The sequence below is a fragment of the Rhipicephalus microplus genome, chromosome 4 (assembly GCF_043290135.1).
Source record: "Rhipicephalus microplus isolate Deutch F79 chromosome 4, USDA_Rmic, whole genome shotgun sequence".
NCBI classification, from domain to species: Eukaryota; Metazoa; Arthropoda; class Arachnida; order Ixodida; family Ixodidae; genus Rhipicephalus; species Rhipicephalus microplus.
Window position 1 is genome coordinate 24,701,313 of NC_134703.1, and position 24,107 is coordinate 24,725,419.

A 24,107-nucleotide genomic window follows, 5' to 3' on the forward strand; every position below is an offset into this window, starting at 1 on the left:
TGTTTTCCTACTTGAAAATTGCAAAATGAGATTACCCCTGCATGTCTTTTTTATAACCTTCTAACTTGGTAACGGAAACGATGTCACAACTTGACTACCTTAACACGCTCGTTATACCTGATGTAGTACAACCCTGCTGGTACATTTCTAAAGGAGCCATAGGAAACAAGCGTACGATTCGGGGAGCACAATACCCGGAAAAGTAAAATTTATTTGGTGGTAAAAAAATTTATTTTAATGCTAGGTGCTTGGAAAAACCATGCAACATTGACTGGCATGTTTGCTCATGCCCACTGAGCGGGAAAGGTTCTTTGAACATGTGCAGTTTCCTGGCCTTTTGAACAATTCCAGTGCCTCCACAGCTGAGACGGGGCGACTGGTTACTTTTGGCAGTACAGTGTAACCTCGTTACAACGGATCTTCTTGTAGCAGACATTCAAATAGTATATAATAATTGGCGGTGTTATGTCGACCTCTCTACTTGTTTTGTTTATTGACTGAGGTTCGTTTACTACAGATTCTATCCAACAAACATTCAGATATAATTGGCTGAAATGTGAGGCCAGCTAGGTGTTCAGGACTCCCTTACAGCGTTTTTTTTTTTTCTACCACAGACATCCCAAATTCTATAACTTCCGACTTAATACATCGCTTGACATTTTTTCGGGACGGGAATAGCGCTGCGGTTGTTGGCGTACCGATTTAAGAACAAAGGCCACCGATCTCCAGTCCATTAATAATTAATTACGCCAAGCTGTGGTGACAAAAACTCAGCGCACGGCGTATTTGGTCTTGCGTGTTGGGACGCCGACGCACGAAATCACTGGCCGCTGCTACCGCTGCCGATGCGCAAGGTGCCTATTCGCAGTTCTTGGGAGCCAGTGGCAGATGTGATTCGTTGCTTGCAACGAAGCACATTACAGCTTCTTCGCTTTCGCATATCCCCTGGTACATATACCCTGGTATGACTGTATGACTGATATAACTCATACCAGTTGAAAATTGATCTAACCAGATTCTGCTCTAGCTGTGTACTAGCGTAATCAGCATGATGAACAATTTCCTTGGTTGCCTTTTTCGTGACAGGTTCATCTACGTGACCGATGAAAAGAAAGAAAAAAAAAAACTGTGAACCAGCACTCCGTATGCCGGCGTTATGCATCAGCAGCGATGCGACTCTTGCCGGCACGCCTTCCCCTGGTGCTTGTGGAGCAGGCATTTGAGTTGCCTGTATTGTTCCACCACACTGCCAGTTAGCTATTTATGACACAAGAACTGTCAATCGGGGGAATGTGTGCACCTTGAGAGAGCCACTGTAGAATAGATGTTACAGTTCTTTACTTTGTGCTGTTAAGCCACTCACGTCGTGTGTATATTTTGAGCATTAACAATGTCCGCGGTTATGTAGCCATCATTTCTGCGACAACGTAAATAAGTTATGTATTCTCGATTTAATGCGTGAGCTATAGCAGGGTTGCATCTTTGTAATGCACTGTTATGGTATTCATATACAGTAGACTCTCAGTAAGCGGAAATCTGTTTAATGGAATTGCTGCTTAAATAGAACAAATGCTTCTGACAAGATTTGTTTCGTTCTCGCATTGTGTGCCCCTGTTCATCTCTCAGTAACCAGAGCTCCTGTTAAACGGAACACATTTTACTGGTTCCTTCAAGTTCTGTTTAATAACAGTCTACTGTATATCGTTTCAACTATGTGCGGCAGCAAGAGCTACGGTGTAAGCAATAAGTTTATACGTAGTCATTGACTGCTGATTCTAGATTCATCAACCATTTTGCAGAGTGAGTTCGAGGGGCTCTGATGCAGTGGGGATTGTATAATATTACTAGTGTCTCATTTGTTCAGTCATATTTCGCTTTTCATGCACGAGAAATCAATCATCCCTTTTGTTGCATTTTCAGCTAATTGAATGTTATTTGTACTGTATCTTGAGTGAATTTAACTTGTGTCGTTTACAGTGAGCTATTTTTTTCATGGTATTGCGCATTCTTATTGTGAACATCGTACGGCTAAGCTCTTCAGTGTTGCAACATACACTGAAGCCTCATAATAACAAAGTTGCATTTTACAGTAAAATAAGTTTGTTTATTCAAATATTCGTCATAAAGGTATGTTTGTAACACTATATTCACTGCAAGACTATTCTTCATTTACTTTGTTATAATTGATAGTTTGTTATATCTGGGTTCGTTGGAGGTTTGAGTGTACTGCTTTTTGCAGACCATCTGTTTTTTTTTTTTTCTATAATGTTTTCCTAATTGTCATAAGTGGGCCAGTTGTCCCTGTTTGTGGAAAGTTCACCAGCCTGTCTAAAAGGAACCTGTAGTGAGTTTATTTGCAAGAAGTTGAGCGCTACTCTTGCAACCTTAAGTGGTGTCCTTGCACTAGATACACTCTGCCTGAGGCTACCTGTCAGGTCAACCGGCAAAAAGCTACCAGTACTGCCATGTCATCTGCAAGGCATGACATGCAAGACAAGACATGAAATGGTGACTTAAGCGATGACCACCTGATCGTATCGCCATCACTCGTAAATGTTTCACGAGAAAAAACACCGGTAGAGGGAAGCGTTGAGAGCTTACGTGCTGTACACATTGTTTGGCTAACATACTGTGTTTGCATTAATCTGCCATGTAGGAATGGCCTTTCGCAAAATTTGAAAAAATAAAAGTTGCAATAAATGAGAAAAGTGGGGCTAGTACGCCTTGCGTGGGTAGCTGTGAACTTCGTTGTAATGACTGTCCTCTTTGTAATCAAGTCCTGTTCTGCAATACTGGGTTGGAATTGCAATATTTTTAGTGTTCAAGCACTCCCACACTAGTTCTGGGCATTGTAAACAAACAAGCTTTGTATGCAGATTATGTGGAGGTGACCATGCCAGCAAAATATGATGCAATTTTGGGGTGTGACAATAGTTGAAATAGTGACCAACACATCACAAGCGCTCACCCCTAAAGGCAAATAACAATTTACGTCAGAGTGCAAGATCTCTGTTTGAGAATGTCTAAATTGTTATTATTATCAACAGCAGTTTTCTACCTATTGATAAATTAAGGTAAACTGTGCGACACTATGCCGTATTTACGCAATTGTAGGTCAACCCACTTTTTCAAGTTTGACAATCCAATGTCGGGAAGGGGGGGGGGGGGGGGGTCCACTTACAATCGAAACCGAACCATGTACTGATAGAAACAGCAAAAGAAACAAGAAATCATGGGCGCTACACCGCTGTTACAACTTTGCACCTACATTTCTATGGTTACGGTGAAAGCGTAGCGTAATTATTTACCGGATTGCATACACTTTGACGTCAATAAAGGTTATGCCGACATTGGAAGAAGTTGGCCACTGTACTTGGAGCGATAACGCTCCCACCGTCGCGCCCGGAAGTGTACTGAACAACGTCACAACGCAATACGATCGGGGCTCCCTGGATAGGGGTATTGGTAGTCGACAGAAGAGTCAGTAAACAGCTTCTCTTTGCGATAGCATTTTTTAAGCAGCCGCGTGTTTTTGTCACTTGTGCTGCTGTGTTTTGCTGAATCACGATGGGTCTCATGAGTGCCCTGGACCAGAAAAACTGTCGGCGCTCGTTCACAGCAGCGTTCAAAAGGGCAGCTAACCTCCATGTTGAGGATTCGAACAACTGCTCAGCAGGACGCTGAGCAGTTGTTCGAGTTTGGAGTTAGTGAACATGTAATGCGGCAGGGGCAGCTTGAGCGCAAATAAATTTCTTTTGTGTGAACTGCGCTGGCATTTTTTTTTTCTCTTTTGGGGGATACGTGATTTGAGGGGGGGGGGGTCAACCTTCATTCGTATTGACTTACTATCGCGTAAATATGGTGCGTGCCACTAGTGGGGCCTTTTGAAATTATTCCAATGACCTCAAAAAGTCCGACTACAATTAACCACTACTAATCAAACCGATTGCAATAAAAAAAGAAGCTTCTGTGCATTACAACATGTGATGAAGTGCCGCTTCACCTTATATATTTTATCCATGGGGGAAAAAAGAACGCTTGGCTTTACAACGGGGAATGGTGCAAGTGGCTCAAAAGTTTGTTTTCACCTGGTTAGGCTGGGTAAGTGGTGCCATCTTCTGGGGCCCACTTAATCCAGGCGAGCTCAAGATTTTTATTGCAGAAGCATTATGAATTTTACATATGAAGTGAATGCATTGCACTTACGTAAATAATAACTATGAATAAATTGCCTTTTTAATATTTTTCTCCTCAAAAACACTAGGCAAATACAAACGTGTTGATGACTGTGGTCGCACAAAGCATCACAAAATGTTGACGCTATCGTCGAGTAACCCTTCATCCCTACAGCTTTTTGCATAAGTCGGCGGCTGTGCAGTAAAGGCGGGCAACTTCGGGCAATGCAACTGTTACGTCGGAGAGGCCCATCTCTAGGCAGGTGACTGGAAGTGTGCAAGCACTATATATGCCGGTAAAACATGTTTTTCTGTCCAAATAAGCATTTTCTTGGTACGAAAGTAGCCTGACGATAGTTATAGCGCGAGAACAAAACGACGACACAGAGACAAGAAGGACACCAACCAACTAACCCAAGCTGCCGCACGAAAGTAGCACTACGGTATTTCTGGATTGCTGTTGCAAATGAGTTCTGCAGAAACTCGCAAGGCGGCGGAAGGGTTTTGAAAGGGACAGAAGAAAACCACTGTTTGTAGCACGAAGCCGCAAGGAAATCTGTACCGAATTACTTGTGGCTTCAAGCTACAAATGGGTGGCTGACTTCTTTCCCTTTCTAGGGTTGCTGTTTCAGCCACCAATGACGACTTAATATTTGCCTCTAGTGTGCTGACTAGCACACAGATGCCCTTTTGCAACATATATACTGCCTGTGCCATCATTGACTGTCATGAAATTCCATTTAACCGTGGGGACCTTGCTTTAGAAACACACTTGCTCATTTCTGGATGAATTTTTTTTAAATGCAAAGCATTTCTTAGCGAACTTCGGCGACTTTGAGCGTATCTATCTATCTATCCATCTATATAGCCGCCTACAACATTTAGCTCTCTTAGTCGTTTGGATAATGGTTTCGATGCCAAACTTGGTATGGCATAACATGACTGTATGACGTGCATATCTGACTAGTCAAAACATGAAAATCATGACATGTATGTCATAAATGTCATGATTTACATTTCATGGTATTGCTGCTCTTGCGGTGGTTTCGTTCACATGACATGTTGCAAAACTGCTATGGTATGACATGATTACATGGCAAACACAAACGACAGACCCTAACATGAAAATCATGACATGCATGCCATGTAAAAACATGACTACATGCCGTGCTCATGATGTGCTCGCAGCCATTTCGCTATCGTCACATACACCGAATTTGGTATTACGGTACGTGAATGGATGACGAAGGTGTGTGACTGGTGCGAACATGATAATCATAATATGCATGTCATGTAACATGACTAAATGCTACGCTCATGATGCACTCGCGGCTGTTTCGCTAGCTTCCCATATGCCAAATTCGGTATTACGTGACGCGAACGGACGACATAGGTAAATCACCTATCCAAACATGATTATCGTGTAACAACATGACTACATGGCACACTCATGATGTGCTCGCAGCCATTTTGTAGCTATACATATGCCAAATTCGGTATTACAGGACGTCAATGGATGACGAGGGTATGTGACTGGTGCAAACATGATAATCGTAAGATGCATGTCGTGTGAGAAGATGACTACATGCCACAGTCAAGGTGCCAATACACTTAGAAGTGACCCGGCGCGCGTTCCTTTCGTTGCGTCACACCGGCGTTGCCAAGCCAGGCGCCGGTCCTGCCATGTGCTTGCAGGCGCGCGTCGTTGCTTTGACGCGTGCGCGTTTCAGCGCATGCAGCGTCTCTCCATCACGAAAACAGGCAGACGCTGTATTGTCTGGGTAATGCATCTGCGTGAAATGCAGCATGACGCATTTCGCGCTGGCTGCCGTCAGGCCGCGCCGATGGACGCTGGTCGCGCCTGGCGTCTGAGTATAGAGTGCTCGCGTTTTGCTTACGTAGCGTTGCTGTGCCCAGTGTGCGCGCGTGTCAACGTTACGTTAGAGTGCTAGTTCCACATATACCAAATTTGGTGTTACGTAACATCAATAGATGATGAATGTATATGACTGGTGCAAACATGATAATCATGACACGCGTGTTATGTAAGAACATGACAACATAACACGTTCATAGCGTGCTCGCGGCCGTTTCGCTAGCTCCACATATACTAAATTTGGCATCACGTGACGTGAATAGATGACGAAGGTAAACGACACATCCAAACATCATAATCATGACACTGAAGTCGTGTACGACGTAATTTACTTCCACCTCGTAACGTGGTGATATTAAAGTCACACATCAACCTTTTTCATTCGGGCTTCGCATATCATCGATTTTCACTGTACACATGGTATCTGCCAATATTTTTTAACTTTCAGAGCTCATGCATGTTCATGTCCCAGCTTAAAATATCCAATTATTTTTCAAGTATAATATGTATTTGTTAAAAATAGACATTTCATGTTGCCTTTCGGGAGCAAGATTTTTTTTCTTATCTCAAGTGTTACAAAGCAAATCAGCACATCACAATAAATTAAAACTTATAGTGTTCCTCACACTGAACAACTGCACAGCAATGAAGACAAAAAAGCAAAGGCCGTGAAAGGACAGGCGGGCAGAAGAGGATGGCTACCATGTAGCATCATTAAACGACCAAAGGCACACTGCTTTCGTAGACTTTTACGTTTGACGCAGACGACAGGATGTGGGTGATGGCCAGCCTATTGTGACGGGCTACAAGCTCGATGGCAAAGACTTTGTGTCTGAACCAGATGAGGCAACAAGTCTAGCTCTACTGTGGACCATTGCTTCCAAGGCCAACACAGCCCTGGGCGACTTCATCGCTAAAGCTACCACGACAATTAACATGAGTCTCGAGGAGTTACGCGCTTGACTAAAGAAGGTCTCGGTGATACCCCTAGCGTCGCCGCAAGGGCATTGCCTTCAACTCGGGCATTCTCAGACATGCTTTTTCAACTTATCAAATTGCAAAGTCGGCAAGCCCAACGCCAAGAAGCCATTTTAGGTGCCTTCGCAGCACGCTGTAAAGGCGGAGCCCAAATAGAGCCAGAAGTATTTGACGGCATCTCTTCAAATTATGACACATGGCTTGACCATTATGAATACGCCCGTGAAAAACATTCTTGATGCTCAGACTTGGATCGCATGTTCAATATGCTAAAATATTTAGCCGGAAATCTCAGGAAATGGTTCAATATCCGTATAGGAATGCAGAAAGAACAACCCTGGTGTGCATGGAAAGAAACATCTTCAAAGACATAAAAGCTGTAGTAGCTGATAACGAACCAGCTTTCCAAAGCAACAAGCTCAGAATCTGGGCCAAGCAAAGGGTTGTCGAGCTTTGTTTCCCTGCACCTTATCACCTCGAATCCCTCTCTCGCTGAGAGGGTGATAAGGGACCTGGAGACGCTCACTTCTCTTTACCTACAATTTAAAGGAGGTTGGAAATGCTTGCTCGAGGCGGGAGTTGCACGTCCCAATCCATCTTACACAGGGGCAATAGGATGCAGTCCACATTTTGCGGCTTTTTGAACAAGCACATGGCTTGCTGCTGATAAAGAACCCAACATATTCTGGAAAGTATCACTTTGAGAAACATTATTGTCAGCAGAACAGCAGAGGAAGTACCGGTCCACTAAAAAAAAAAAAAAACTTTGAAAAACGTCACATGTCAAGGATGCCAGACATCACACCTGGAGACATGGTTCTGTGGGTAGAGGCCTGGATGTAAAGTCTTCGTTCATTGGTCCATACATAGTGCCTAAAACGACCAAACAACAAGGAAGGAATTCTGAAGACTGTGTACTACCAAGACTTCAGAGAAAAAACTGAAGAGGCTTTGATAGGAAATATTCTTCCGTATCATTCCAGGAGGGATGAAGACAGAAGGATGGGAGGATATAGTGTTCCTCTCATTTAAACTACGTAACCGTATCTGCACAGCGACGAAGACAAAAGGGCAAAGACCGTTCAGACAAGTAGAAGAGAAGAAAGAGGAGGATGGCTACCATGTAGCATCAATGAACGACTGAAGGCACACCGCTTTCGTAGACATTTACAAAACCGTATGCTGTAAAAGCAGAAGGGATTTTCCAAACCTATTTGAACAAAATTAATAGTATATTTGACTTCAGTGTCTGTACTCCGAGCTTAAATTCCCAGCAGTCTCCTGTTAATCATCCGATGCAAAACACACTCTACTGTTTGTGGAAATACACTGCAAAACAAATTACAGAAAGAAAAAAAGCAAAAGTTGGTGAGTAGGTCATGTCAACGTGATACATTCCCTTGACTATGGCAAATAAGATGAAGGGCAGAAAGGCTGCTTGTGAACATTTCCCAAAGTGAAGCCAATGAGTGTCTGCCCTGGCACTGAAACCCATCTCGTGACAGCATGGTAGTACAACCCTTCACTTTTTTGTAACAAGCAAATTTGACACAAACCTTGTATATATACGAACTCCTGAAGCTCCTAGACGCATTCGTATAAAATTACTTGAAGGCGATAGCCATCGACATTATCACTAGAGCTTGAGAGGTCACATGTTTTTGTGTCGCATGCCTAATTTTTAAACCCAGCATCTTTGTCGATGCACTGGCTGATGATGATGAATGATTATACAACTACAACAATGATTATACAATCAACTCTGATTGTACAATAACTGGTGCCATTCTACCTTTTTGCCTTATAACATTGGATCTGTTAACATGACTCCGTGCCTGACATAAGTGCATAACAAGTAGGATAATAGTGACTGTATCCACACTTTGAAGAGAAAGTGGAGTACAGTAAGCAAGAGCCACTTCATCATCATCATCATCATCAGCCTGACTACGTCCACTGCAGGACAAAGGCCTTTCCCGTGTTCTGCCAGTTAACCCGGTCCTGTGCTTGCTGCTGCCAATTTATACCCGCAAACTTCTTAATCTCATCTGCCCACCTAACCTTCTGTCTCCCCCTAACCCGCTTCCCTTCTCTGGGAATCCAGTTAGTTACCCTTAATGACCAGCGGTTATCCTGTCTACGTGCTACATGCCCGGCCCATGTCCATTTCCTCTTCTTTATTTCAACTATGATATCCTTAACCCCCCGTTTGTCCCCTAATCCAATCTGCTCTCTTCTTGTCTCTTAAGGCTACACCTACCATTTTTCTTTCCATTGCTCGCTGCGTCGTCCTCAATTTAAGCTGAACCCTCTTTGTCAGTCTCCAGATTTCTGCTCCGTAGCTAAGTACCGGCAAGATACAGCTGTTATATACCTTCCTCTTGAGGGATAGTGGCAATCTACCTGTCATAATTTGAGAGTGCTTGCCGAATGTGCTCCACCCCATTCTTATTCTTCTAGTTACTTCAATCTCGTGGTTAGGCTCTGTTTATATATACTTCATCTACGCCCTGATTCCGCAGTGTCTGCATGACGGCTGATATTTCTACTGAATCAAACGCCTTCTCGTAATCTATGAAGGCTATGTATAGTGGTTGGTTATACTCTGAGCATTTCTCTATTACCTGATTGATAGTGTGAATGTGGTTAATTGTTGGGTAGGCTGTTCAAAATCCTGCTTGTTCCTTTTGTTGATTGAATTCTATGTTTTCTTTACTCTGTTAGCAATTACCTTTGTAAATAGCTTGTATACTACAGAGAGCAAGCTGATCGGCCTGTAATTCTTCGAGTCCTTGTCATCTCCTTTCTTATGTATTAAGATGATGTTAGCATTCTTCCAAGACTCTGGTACTCTTCCCGTCAGGAGACAGTTGGTAAACAGGATGGCTAATTTTTCTAACACAATCGGTCTTCCATCTTTTAGCAGATCTGATGTTACCTGATCCTCACCAGCAGCTTTGCCTCTTTGCATGCTCTCCAAAGCTTTTCTGACTTCTATTATTACTGGTGGGGTGTCATGTGGGTTACTGCTAGTTCTTATAGTATTAAGGTCGTGGTTTTCCCGGCTACTGTACAGATCTCTGTGAAACTGCTCCGCTATTTTAACTATCCTATCCATATTGGTAGTTATTTTGCCTACATTGTCCTTTAGTGCATACATCCGATTTTCGCCTATCCCAAGTTTCCTCTTCACTGCTTTGACGCTTCCTCCGTTTTTCAGAGCGTGTTCAATTCTCTCCATGTTACACCTTCTTACATCGCATACTTTACGTCTATTGGTCAACTTCGAAAGCTCTGCCAGTTCTATTTTGTCTGTTGTACTTGAGACTTTCATGAGTTGGCACTTCTTAATGAGATTCTTCGTTTCCTGGGAAAGCTTGCCAGTGTCCTGTCTAACTACCCTGCCTCCAATTTCCACTGCGCACTCCGTAATGATACTCGTCAGATTATTATTAATTGTATCTACGCTAAGGTTGGTTTTCTCACTAAGAGCCGAGTACTTGTTCTGAAGCGAGACTATGAATTCCTGTACTTTCCCTGTCAGTGCTAGCTCATTGATTGGCTTCTTGCGTATCAGTTTCTGTGGTTTCTTCTTCAAGTCTAGGCTAATTCGAGACCGTACCATTCTATGGTCACTGCATCATACCTTGCCAACCACTTCCACATCCTGCCCGGTGCCTGGGTGTGCACTCAAAGTCTATTTTGTTCTTATTTTTGCCATTAGGGCTCCTCCATGTCCACTTGCGGTTCTCTCGTTTTCAGTAGAAGGTATTCGATATCCGTAAATTATTGCGTTCTGCGAATTCTACTAGTAGCTCTCCTCTGGCATTTCTAGTACCGATGCCATAATCTCCTACTGCCTGGTCTCCAGCCTACTTCTTTCCTACCTTTGCATTAAAGTTTTCCATCAGTGTAGTATACTGTGTTTTTACCTTACTCATTGCCGATTCCACGTCTTCATAGTAGATTTCAACTGAAGCGTCATCATGGCTGGATGTAGGCACGTAAGCCTGTACCACCTTCATCTTGTATCTGTTATTCAGTTTAATTACGATACATACCACCCTTTCATTAATGCTATGGTGTTGCTCTATGTAGCCAGCTATGTTTCTGTGAATTAAGAGCCGCACTCCCAGTTCTCTTCTATCAGCCAAGCCCCGATAGCAAAGGGTGGTATGTATACCCCTCTTTACACAACATTTTTTTTTCTCTCTGCGACCCTTCTTTGTTTAGCTTCTTTTGTCGTCGGTGACTCAGACGCATATTTGAAAAGCGCTTGTCTGCGTTGTGATGCGTATTTACGCTGGTGCAATGCTTGTGCTCACTGGAAGCTTTCGTATACAAGCTGTGGCTGTGAAGAGGCATTTTGGCATTCCGCGGTTGATACTTGTGACAGACCTTGCAGTTTTTGCAAAATTGCTCTATTTCACACGGCATATTTGGCCAGTATATTATGTCTCCTGCCCGCGCCTTCATCTTTTCAACTCCTGGGTGCGCAGCGTGAAGCAGCAACATAAATTCTTGTTTCTGTGAGGTTGGTATAATTACCTTGTTGCTGCGAAAAACAAGACCATCCTGTGTGTGTAGCTGCTCCTTGTAGGACCAGTACTGACGAACACTTTCGGGCACCTCGCTCTTTTCAGGCCAGCTTGTTTCAGCGTAACCTCGAAGTTTGACCAGGGCCGGATCTTCATTCATTGCAGCACAAAGATCCCTCAGGCGCTGCTGCGAAGCTGAAATGTACTCAAGCACATTCGCTTGAAATTGCTCCGTTTCTTCTTGCATGAGCTGTTCGTTGGGAAACCTAGATAAGGCGTCAGCTAGGAAGAGCTCTTTCCCTGGCTTGTAGATCAATGTAATAGGATATCGTTGCAAAGTCAAACGCATGCGCTGTAAGCGAAGCGAACATTGATAAAGTGGTTTGCTGAATATCGGCACCAAGGGGCGGTGATCGGTCTTAGCGATCACAGTTTCTTGGCCGAAGATGTAATCGTGAAACTTGACGCAACCATGTACAATTGCCAATGTTTCCTTTTCAATTTGAGCGCAGCGTTGCTGCGCCTCTGTTAGTGAACGTGACGAGAATGCGACAGGACGGCCGTCTTGAATAAGCACAGCGTCAACTCCCTTTTGGCTGGCGTCAACCGTGAGGGTTACTGGCTTATTTGCGTTGAAGAAAGCAAGAACTGGTGCATTTGCTAAGTTTTCACGCAACATTTCATAACTTCGCTGCTGAGAGTCAGTTCAAACCCATGCAATGTCTTTGTGCAGCAATGTTCTTAGCGAGGCTGTCACGTCAGAAATGTTAGGAATGAAGCGCTGTACATAATTCATTATGCCTAAAAAGACCTTACAATTCCTTACAGTTCCTTGGCTTTTCCATTTCCAGTATGTCTTTCACTCGACCTGGGTCCAGGCGGAGGCCTTCAGTGCTAAGTGCCCGAGGTGGCGGACTTCAGGCTGCAAAAAAGTGCATTTCTTTAGGTTAAGCTTGAGGTTGTTTTCACGACAGCGTAACAGCAAAAGTGACAGGTTGTTGTCGTGCTCCTCTTTTATGCGGCCCCAAAGCAGTATGTCATCCATTATCATGGCTATGCTTGGCAAACCTTCCAGCATGAGATACATAGCTGCTTGAAATATTTCTGGGGCAGACGCGATGCTGAAGGGCATTCGAAGAAACCGATAACGCCCATACGGCGTGCTCATCGTACAGAATTTTGAGCTTGATTCGGTTAGCTTAATTTGCCAGAACCCTGATGCCGCATCAAGCGTTGAGAAGTACTTAGCATCGGATAGTTGCGAGGCTGCATCTTCTAAGGTTGCCATTGGATAATGCTCCCGTAGCAGCACTTTGTTAAGCACTGTAGGATCCAGGCAAATTCTAACCTTGTCCTTCTTTACAACTGTTACCATATGGCTAGACCACTCGGTTGGCTCGGTTATCTTTGCGATGACGCCCTGGGCTTCCATGCGCTGCAGCTCAGCCTTAACTTTGTCCTGAAGAGCTACGGGAACTCTTCTCGCCGGAACGACGACTCCCACTGCGTCTGGCTTGAGCTTCATGTCATACTCGAAGTCTTTTAACTGCCCGAGTCCTTCAAAGACGTCTGTGAAAGATTGTATTGGCGGGTACAGTTCATGCTGTAGGTCTCGCATACGGTAGATGAAGCCAAGACTTTCAGCTGCTGCACCACTCAGAGTGGCAGGGATGTCTTGATCGACAATGAAAATTGTTTGTTCTTTGGTTCTGTCATTTGCTGAAAGCATCAACTGAACTTGCGCGTGCGCGGCTGTTGTGTGCCCAAAAAATGCTGTGAGCTTAACGTTGCAAGCTTGCTGAGCTTTATATGGCAATTTTGAAACATCGCCTCTTGAAATTACACAACAGTTTGCACCGGTATCTAGCTTGCATGTGATGGGATAGGCCTCGATGTACAGAGTTGCGCTCCAGTCATCACTGGCGATCGCGCCGACAGTCAACGTTTGTAGAAAAAAATCATTGTCTTCTGCTCGCAGATCTCGTATTTGTTGGCTGACGTTTTGCGGGTACTTGGATGACCTGCATACTCTAGCGAAATGGTTTAACCTTCTGCACTTTCGGCATGTTTTCCCTCTCGCTGGACACATGTCACTGCGGTGCATTTGACCCCCACATTTGTAGCAACGATTTTTTCCTATTGCGACTGCATTTACTCGAGTGCCTTCACGTGATCCGGTGGCTCCACTTATTTCTCTGAAGTGCTCTTTGCTTTGTTCCTGCGCTTGGCACATGTCGACGGTCTTTTCGTACGTCGGGTTTTCCACTATCAATCTTTGCTAAAGGCTCTTATGCGTTGTGCCCAGAATGATTCGGCTGCGCAACATGCGGTCTTCGAGACTCCCGAATTCACAGTTCTTCGCTAACACACGCAGTTCTGTTAGCTACTCGTTAAATGGTTCACCTGACTTTTGGTTTCTTGAACCGAAAAGAAATTCTTGAAATGTCAAGTTAGTCGCGGGCCTGTAGTGCTCTTCAAATTTCTTAATCAGGACTTCCACATCATTTCTGTTTTCCGCTTCCTCGAACTTGAAGGTACTGTATGCCTTTCGAGCTTCTTCGCCTATGGTAACTAGCAAAGTGGCTGCTTGAACATCCTTTGGCTGTGTGTTCAACTTCGTAGCAGTGGAAAACAGCAGAAACTCACTTTTCCAAGTTCTCCAGGCAATCCAAGGGTCCTGTGACGCCTCCATGGGCTTCGGGGGTGGTAATAACACTGACGCCATTGATGCGTCAGGTGGGTTCCGCTGCCACCATGTAGCGACGCCGTCAGTCGGGTGAACAACAACCTAATTGCAGTTGGGTTAGTGCTATATAAAGAGATGCGTGACGTAACATGTCACGTGATCACAGGGTGTTATCTGATGGCTGCACGTCCAGCCGGGTTACACAAGCTTGCGCGCTGTCTCACCTCATACTCCCTCTTCCCCCAACCCCTTTTGCTATACTATCCCCCTTGTCTAGACACATAAGCACCTGCATGGGATATACCATCCAGCTACTGTCCCTCGACCTGGGTGACGTGTTTTGCATACTTTTGCAGTTAATTATGCGTTTCTAACTCAATAATGGTTCCTTCTCTACGTTGAGGAATTACAGGAATCGAAATGAACTGCCCGACCATTCCCAGAGTGGAAATGGGTCAAGTTCTTTTTACATTCCTACGAATTGAAAGGAATGGAATTGCAGTAAGTTCTAATTCCCTAGAATGAAACTGAATGGAATGGAGGCACCCATTCTGCAGCAATCTTAGAGACACGATATCATACTTACAATTTCAGAGCCAATACAATTTTCTTATGCGAAATGTGGCATTGCAGTTAGGCTTCCAGCATCTTCCGAATAACAAACGGCATAATGCTCAGCTTCTTTTTTTTTTCTCTGACATTGTTTGCTGAAGGCATTGAAGGCTGTAAGCTAAGCTCTGAGCTGTGCTCAAAGCAAACTGAATCAGTTTCTCAAACCAGACCCTCTGCACCAATCACACTTTGTGCCATCGTCGTCAATTACTGTTCGTTACCTCAAAGACATAACCTTACTTTTGTGCTGTGAATTTAATGTTATCTACCACAATATTTTTTGTTTTTATTGTATAAGGAAAGTCGTGCACAAGCACTACTAAAAATTTTACAAGTTAGGACGGCAACCAGTGCTAGCCTCTAGGGAAACTACATGCTGTGAGTACATGAGTGTTGTAAATAAAATAATTGTCTTCAGAAATAGTTTTCACAATGCGCAAGTTTACTATTTATAATCTGCCCACGAAAAGATTTTATGTATACAAAATCGATTTTATAAATCTAGAAAGAATTCAAAGGAAAGCAGTACGATTTATGTATAGTAAATTTAAGTCAACCGACTCCCCCACTGCACTATTAACTGCAAATAGTATTGAATTATTACATACTCGAAAGAAAAAAATGTTGTCTAGAATTTCTTTCCGACATAGTAAACCTCAGGCTATCTTTGGACACTGCAGCGTACGTTTTCCCCTTGTTAAGCAGACCCACTCGGCACCACTATTCTCATTCCCTAATGCCAATCTTCGCAAGGACTGACACTTTTTGCTACTCCTTTTTTCCCAAAAGCTATAGCTGATTGTAATAAACTAACGGAAATATTCCCCGAACGCCCGTGACCATTTGTGCAAGTACTGTTCTTTTGTTACTTCCTTAGAATTGTATCATGACCAAGTTAGTTTTTTTTTTGTCTTACAACTAAAATTATTTTGTAAAAAATACTTTGAAACCTTGTTTTCTGTTATTGTTATCTATTTTGCTCGTCCTGCTTGGACTTTTTGTCTGTAGTATTTTATAAATAAATAAATAAATTGACACTTCAAGAGGACCTTAAAAAAACTACAGTCCCCAGGGCAAGGCACCAATATTTTTTTCAAAGAAGCTGATTATGTGCAAATGCTTTTGTCATATTTATGCATATACAGTATGTTGCCAAACAACCTCTGATTTGTAGCACGGTGTCAAATGCATGCTGTACTAAATATGGCAACACTGAAAAAATTCTGTACAGTCTCTCTCTGTTCACATATCTACACACCTTTTATGGTCTGCACCTCTGCGTTTGAAAATATTGTCTCGGGTATAAGTAAATCGCATATACTGTCATTCATGTCAAAATGAGATAACTTAATAAGCTGCTTTATTTAAGTATGTTGCTTTCTTTCTTTTATTTAAACTAAACAGGACTTTGACAATTAGTGTAGTAATGAAGATTGACCTGGATCTTCCAAGAGGTTGACATTAGTTGAATGAAAATTTTTTTTGCATGATTCACTGGTGAACATTTCAGCAGTTACGCATTCAGACAGTTGCAACATTGAAGTGTACAAAGTGTTGAGAATTTGCGAGTTTATAAGGCGTACCCAGTGAACTCTGAGCCCCACACCATTTCCAAAGTGTCAATTCCGGAAGTTTGCAATGAAATACTGTGGCGATAGACGTTTCTCTGATGGTTTCATGTATCCGGCAGCATTTTGCTGAAAAGTAGGTGAAGAACCTTAGAAAGGTATTTTTCACCACAGGGGTGATGGCACTTATCTCAAAGCTAGTTCCATACTTTTAATGTGTCTGAAGTGGAAACTATTTGCAGCTTGCAAGCTAGATTTTGGGAGTTGAATTATGTGCTGTATAATAATTATCTCTACCCCTGATTATTATTAACTAGTAAGACATGTATTTGAATCTGTTGTGCACAAAATGTTAATATAGTCAAATAATGTGGTTCAACAAATAGCAATGTGCTATTTAAGAGCGGCAATTTTTGATTTTGAAGATCTAAAAAGCTGCCTGATATACAAGTTCGCTGTAAGTCATGTGCAAGTGTGTTTTTACATTGGACAAGTTTATTTCACTGTATGCACAGATGCATGTTCTCTCTCTGCAAATTATTGGAAAACAATTGTCTCAGTTTTGTTGGTACAGTGTTCTCAACCTCAAATTTCTGACACTGCAGGACTCTATGGACAAGATTACACTTTAGGACAGGTAGTGTTATGTGTAAGAATGTAAGCACACACTGTAGAGGCTTGGGCCAGAACAGCACTTTCTGTGCAACTAAAATTTTTCCTTCGCGTTCTCCATTGCAAGTAAAGACCAGGTAATTAAGGTTCAAGTCCACGTGTAACAATGCATATTTAAGCACCCACAGTCCTATTTACTGTTTTTTTTTTTGGCTAAACCTTAAAATCGGCCATTTAGTGAAAACGCTCTTGTGCTCCTGTTTTGTAAGCATTGTACTTTTACTATCCCGTCCATTGGGAAATGAAGGCAAGAGACCTGTAGCTGTATGTTCTGAGGACTCGTTGCCATAGTGTAGAAGATTCTGTGTGGAGAAAAATTACTGCCAGTTTATATTGCAATTTTTTTACAACAAATGACAAAGGCACCACAAAATAACACTGTAAAATTCTGCTCATGCTTTTACTAGTATTTTGCAAAATGATGCATCACACGATCGCGTCCCTCTGCATCCTGTTAAGTAGGTGGGTGTCATTTCTATTGCATGAAATTGAAATCGTTATTCCAGTATGTGTGTGGCTAGGTTCGCTTATTTTCAAATGTACAAATTCATATTACTATTCGCTTTCATTTAAGTTCACCTACTACACTCTGATAACAGCTGTTTCAAAAGTAGAATTTTATTGTTGTGGCTGATTGGTTATGTTGTGTCCAGTGCTATAAAAAGCAGCCATCTAAACAAGCTTGATACTACCTAACTACCGTAGACTCGTGATATTTCAAACTTGGATAAGTCATACTTTCAGTTAACTCAAACAAAATCTAATTTTTGGGTTGGCCCTCTATTCCTTCAATATGTTTGACAGCCTCTTATTCAAACTCCATCATTCAGTTAATTCATACTTTTTGCAGTTTCATACAAGAAGATATATGCTGCTTACTATTATTAAAAAATTTGCATGCACATGTAATTCTAGCCGTCTAAAAAGAAACAATAGGCGCCTCAGGCCTTCATGAAAGAAGGCACTTGGCTGCTAACCAACAGGTCGCGGGCCCGGCTGCATTATCGATGGAGACGAAAACTTTGTATGCCCGTGTGCTCAGATTTGGGCGCACATTGAAGAACACCAGGTGGTCGAAATTTCCGGAGCCCTCCACTGCGGCGTCTCTCAATCATATGGAGAATCATATGGAGGTTTTGGGACATTATACCCTACATATTATTATTATTCATATTATTATTATTGTTATTATTATCATTCATAGAAAAAGGCTTTGCTAGTAAAGTAATGTTTGAAATGAAGCACACACATGGTAAACGGTGATGCTTCTCAACTGGTATAGAGAGCTTTGTGCTGAAGGCACATATAGCAAGGAAGCAGTTGGCAATTCACGATTTCTTTAAAAGGTCTATCTGCACTAAATGGCCGATAAAATTGTGGACCTTACACTTCTTTCTTTTCATTGCAGGCAGTTGGGTTTTACAATGGCTTAAAAAAATTTTGAAATCTAATAAAATTAGTGCCTTGTCATAATGTGTGGTGTTGCCTCACCCACTGTCATATATGTGAAAACTTCTGATAACTCATACTTCTTCATAATTCAAGCAAAGTTCAGAGGTCTCTGAGTTTCAATTAACGAGAGTCAACTGTACTCTAATGTCGGCAACCAAGTTATTCTCTGCTTAATGTGTTGAATGTAGTTAGGGTTGCCACCATTCCCTGAGGAAAACCTTAGCCCTTCGAAAAGGAGGAGGTGGAGGGGGGGGGGGGTGCACTAGAGATTAAGTTGGTATTGAACAATGAATGCCATTTTAAGTAATTGGCATTTAGTGTCATTTAATATATCATTGCTTTTCTTAAGCAAAATGAACTTAATGCACAGCAAAACACAACACTCAGCTGACCAACTTGAGCTATTGCTGGCATATAAGAATACCCGTACTGAAGGTTAGCGAGGTTCTGATTATTGTTGCCTTAAATGTGCCACTCTTAAAAGGAACCGCGCCTACTACGTCCATAAAAAGCTTTTCTGTACACTTGAATTCACCAGCCCACTGGCATTGTAGACACAAACAAATTGTAAAATGTACACAGCGCTTATGCCACAGAAATGTTGGATATTCATATAGGTATATGTAGACGCATGTTATATATTCCAATGATTGCTACACACGAAGGTATATTTAAAAGTGGTCAACTAAAAGCATAAAACTTTTGGTCATTGGCGATACATATTTGCTGTGGTTGTTGAACTGATATCTACATAACGCCTCAGAAAATAAGCACGATATTAAGACAAAAAAAAAAACGAATGGTGGCCTTTTTTATACTTTTTTTTAAACATTTTTGTGTGACAGTTCGTGTAGGTTGCTGTTGCATTGTGATGTGGGAATGCACACTTGATTTCGTAGACAAAGGCCGTGAAGTTGGAGTTTCAGTAGTGACTTCAAGGATGATATCCAGCACAGAATGCAGTTGACCCACTGTGGCAATGACTCAATGCATCCTAGTTAGTTTTGTCGCCTCATTCGAAGTATGGTTTCTCAAAAACAGTGTTGTCCTGCTAGCACAAAAGCATTTTTTAAAAATGTTCCTGTACATATTTAGAGATTCATCTATTGCACAGGTCTATGCAGTATTTATGACATTTATTTTAGGCCCTAGTGATTAGAATACTTCATAAAATGCGCTCTCATCTGTAATGAGACATATCATACTTGTTGTATTGAAGTGGCAGCTCCCGTTAGAAGTATGTGTTATATTTATTGTGTTTGCCTGCTCTCAAAAGTAAGGAAGGAAAAATACAGTCGCACAATTTTAATGGCTCAATCTAATTGCACAACAGGTTCGTCACTTTGTTTTTATTTACTTCATCTGTAAAACGTCTGATTGTTTTTGCCATCCATAAAATGGCTTTGGCTCAAACCACCACAGTGATAGTAGGCGCCATGTGTGGCTTTTGTTTTATACTATGTTAAACCAAGGCAGTGATTTGATGGCTTTATGCTGGAACAGCGTCAATGAGCAGCTTTTATTTTGACTGTGGCATACAATTATAGTTTGGGTTGAATTACCCACACAAGCTGAAATGCATCATTTATATAGCCGCATTACTGAAGGATTATCGTACTCCTAATATAGGTGGCCGTTAAGCCTTTTCAAAAGAAATATTTGCGAGAGTGCAACTGCTCTGAGTGTACTTTGCAACAACCTATGAAAACTACAGCAAGGAGTAGTCACTAAAGCCACTAGCCAAGTCAAGGATAATGTTTTCCTCTGGTGTCTGCCTTTGTTTCTAAGGATTTTGGTGCACGGTGAACTTGTATTCCCCAAGCTTTGTGTTCTAGGTATTAGTACCCTCTGCATCCATTTGTAGAGCTTTGCACAAGATATTTTTGTTAGTTCGGAACGCAGTGAAGAGTGTGGGCATTTGAGGGTGTATACTAGAGTACAGCTACGTGGCTCAAAGGTTTATGACATAGGGTAGTGTGTGTGTAGTATAGGACAAAGTCAGAAGTCTGAATAAGAATTTGCTTCTGGTTCAGCCAGTCCAAGTGTGCTCTGCGTGCGTGTGTGTGTGTTTCGTATAGCGACATTTCATTGATGATATCTGTGTAAGCCTTGCCTTGGGTGGAACTGAAATGAAAGGTTTTGAACGATGCCTGCCAGCATTTGTCACATGAAGCTGCTGTTGGTGTAGTGCCAAGGGCTTTGGCCTGGCACCGCAACTTCACAGTGACCTGGTGCAGTGTGATAGTGTGCATTTAGATGTGTTAGGAAGCGAAACACAATGGTTAACGGAGCATAATAACTGCAGTATGTCTTGCAAAAACGTCTTGTCACATACTGGCATCTTGCACAGCTCGCAAAATCTTCCTTGCAAGACCGTGGCATTAGTGCATAAGGCCTCTAACAAGTGGAGACGCTGTGTTTTTGTTGCCCTTGTCCTTGTAACTTCTGGCAGTTAGTGCATTGCTGTGGTTGGAACTAAGATAACTAAAGGACACTGAAGGCAAGTACGAAGCCACGATAAAATTATGGATTAAGGCTCGAAACGCTACTTATCTGCTCTTATTGGTCTCTGAAAAAATTTATTGGCATTTCCGTTGATAATTCTATTAGTTTTCAAAAAGTTTCTGCTCGCCTGGTCTCTTTTTGTGTCACCTGCGCTTCAGCATAATAACTTCAGTATCACATAGTTCTTCAATCGTTTTTCTGGCTTGCAAACCCTATACTAATTGCTATCATAAGAAAATGCATCTTTGCTATGGTGCACTAGCTTGGTGTCTTGCTGTGTATTTCTACATACTTCTTTTCTTGGACACCTGTTAACTAATCAGTGTCGATATTAAATGGTAATGACCCATTTGGCGTTGCACCGTCTTGCTCATGTCATCCAGTTTGTACAGTGCAAAATGAATGCGGTATGCTCGATGACATTTTTGGCACAAAACAAGCAGCGCAAAGGTTTCTAAAATGGCATTTTGATAGTACTTCATCGTCTCCATATTAGTCTTTAGTGTCTGTCTAAAGGGGTGCTTTTTAAGATAAGTAAAACTAGTTCAACTGATCATAAGATGGAAGCATTGGCATGCACAAACCTTGAATCCTCACGATTTGAATGTGATGGATGCTACCTTGAAACTAGGTTACCAAAGTCTCTTCCTTGCTACAAAACTTAGTAATTCATCTAGCTGAATCCTGTCGAGGCACTGTTGGTTAAAGGCAAGGGGAGGCTATTATTCATGCATATATTATGGCAGACTGTTTATAACCTTTCCTACAATCGCATTAAAGCAAGCAGCACTAAAAGTGCGTTCTAAGGAAGCTGAGTACAACAATACCTTCCGATCTAAAACTGCTACAAACTATGACTAAGTGCACACATACTGTGACCCGTTGTGTATGAGATGCATTTACAAACAGCTGTGCAGTGATTACAATTTACTAGTAATTCAACTTAACCATGTGGATTCAACATGTATTAGATGTCTTTAGATTTTCAAGATTGAGGTCATCTGTTGATGTATCACTTCGTTTTTTTTCTCTCATAACGCCATAGCATGAAAGGTCACGCAGCTTGTTGGAATAAGCGTACATGCTAGCTGCTTGCAGGCAACAGTCAATGCTTTACAAAACAATACTGCAGCACGTTGTGGCTACTCAGTGCAATGTACCCACTGATAAAAGCTTCCACGGAAGTATCGGAACCAGAAGGATTATTCGATGAAGCAGTACAATTGTGTTCCGTATAGGGGTTTAACACCCCAAAACCACGATATGATTATGAAACAGGAACGCAAAGCAGTATCCTCCACCGAGTCTCTGCTTATAGATGCCATTGTCATGCCATGGAGGTTTGAGTGAGTCCACAGCTGTTAATATGCACTGAATCGCACTTGAATAGCTGTGGTGGTGTGCTCCTATTGCGTTGTGTTTCGCCGGTCCTCACCAAACTAGCCATGGCTCGAATACCTGTCCTTGTGAAGATGGAGATGTTTGATATTGTACAGTGAACGTTGTGCTTTTTGCTAGTCTTTTTAGAAGAGCTTCACCATTGCACAATTTTTTTTTTACAGTTTGCATTTGTTTGCATGGTAAGCCTTAAAAAATGTATTGGAGCGATTCTTGTATTTGACCTCACCTGCTTTTGTCATTAGTTTATATTTGGAGGCCACAGTGTGTTTAATTGATTCTTCACACATAGTGCTCCCTTGATTTTGTTTTTGCTTGTGAGTGCTTATTTTAGTTTAGCATAGTAGTTTCTTGTATGGCCTTGAAGCGTTGCTTTTGCTATCTATACATGAGGCATTATTTTTTAATGTCTCTTCTCATGATATGGGGGAAATGAGCAGTAAACTGAGCTGACATGCCTTCTCAACTTCTCTTTTAGAAGAACTTTTCCGTCAGAAAGTGGGCTGTTGAATTTATATATGTAGCGAGTTGTTTCAATTTGCACTCTCTTCAGAACTGTTGTATATATACATATACATGCCACTTGCTGGCCATTTTTTGCCCAGACTCATGCGACTGGTGTTTTGTACATATTAATCCATCCTTGTCTTTTTTCCCATTTTTACATGTCTCTCAGCATTTTCTTTTGCTTAGTTTTTGCTTGTATGCACAAGCATGTGAGATGTGGCCTATAGTTGCGAGATATGCAATTAATAGTAAACAGTGAAATGCTACTGCCTTGATAACAAATGCATGCATCAGTGGGGCAGAATAATTTATGCTCATTACTTTTTTAAATTGTTTAATAACAACCATTGCACTTGTTACGTTCTGCAAGCCTTAGGGAAACAAAGGGGCCCCTGATGAACACCTTGGTCTCTATTTTCCTTCCTCTTTTTTGTGCTCGTGGAATTTGGATGTTACTTCGAGGTGTGTGTGCTTTGACGAACTCTTGCAGTGTACTGTTTCATCTCACTGCTTATTTCACTGGTGCATGATTTGACAACTTCACAAGTATTCTGCAGGCAGATCATCAATGGTTTGTCATAATGTCATATCTTCTCCTCTTCACTTGGCTGCAATTCCTTGTCTAGCTTTGTTATTGTGTACTATGTCAGTTACGTCATCAATGTATTCTTGCAAAATGCATTTATGATTCTCTAATCACAATAAAAGTATCCATGAAATAGTGGCATGCACTTGAGGACGTCTGAGCGATTCCGGATTGCTTTTCAAATACTTCAATGCAGGTTGGGAACATCGCTTTGAATACCACACTCGAGAATTACTGTTAAGCCACTAGTGAAGCATTTCCTCATACACCATTCAAAAATAGTAAAGAATCCTAGAAGTGTTGACTTTTGCAGTTTAGTATAACATTTAGATAAACAAAGCTTAAGAGCAAAGCACATTGCATTTATAATATAAGCAAAGGTGCATTCTTGATTAGGTACAAAATTCTGTGGTTTACATTCCAAAAATTGGATGTGTTCATGACAGATGCCATAGAGGCAGGCACAGCATTAATTACAGTCACATGAGGGTGCTTGTGTAATGGGTGCAGGTGCTATTGAATTTCACCGTAATTAAAACGTGGCCAACTCAGCA

General features: G+C 41.9%; 1 protein-coding gene across 5 annotated transcripts in view; it reads left to right on the forward strand.

The window, feature by feature from the left end:
• Positions 1–23,688, forward strand: part of LOC119171741 (uncharacterized) — a 46,849-nt gene extending 23,161 nt beyond the window's left edge. For all 5 annotated transcript variants that reach the window (XM_037422566.2, XM_075892344.1, XM_037422567.2 and 2 more), the window contains one exon: positions 1,087–23,688. In XM_037422566.2, coding sequence (XP_037278463.2) covers positions 1,087–1,100 — 14 coding nt within the window. In that variant the 3' untranslated portion in view covers positions 1,101–23,688. The remainder of the gene's footprint in view (positions 1–1,086) is intronic.
• The last annotated feature ends 419 nt before the right edge of the window (positions 23,689–24,107 follow it).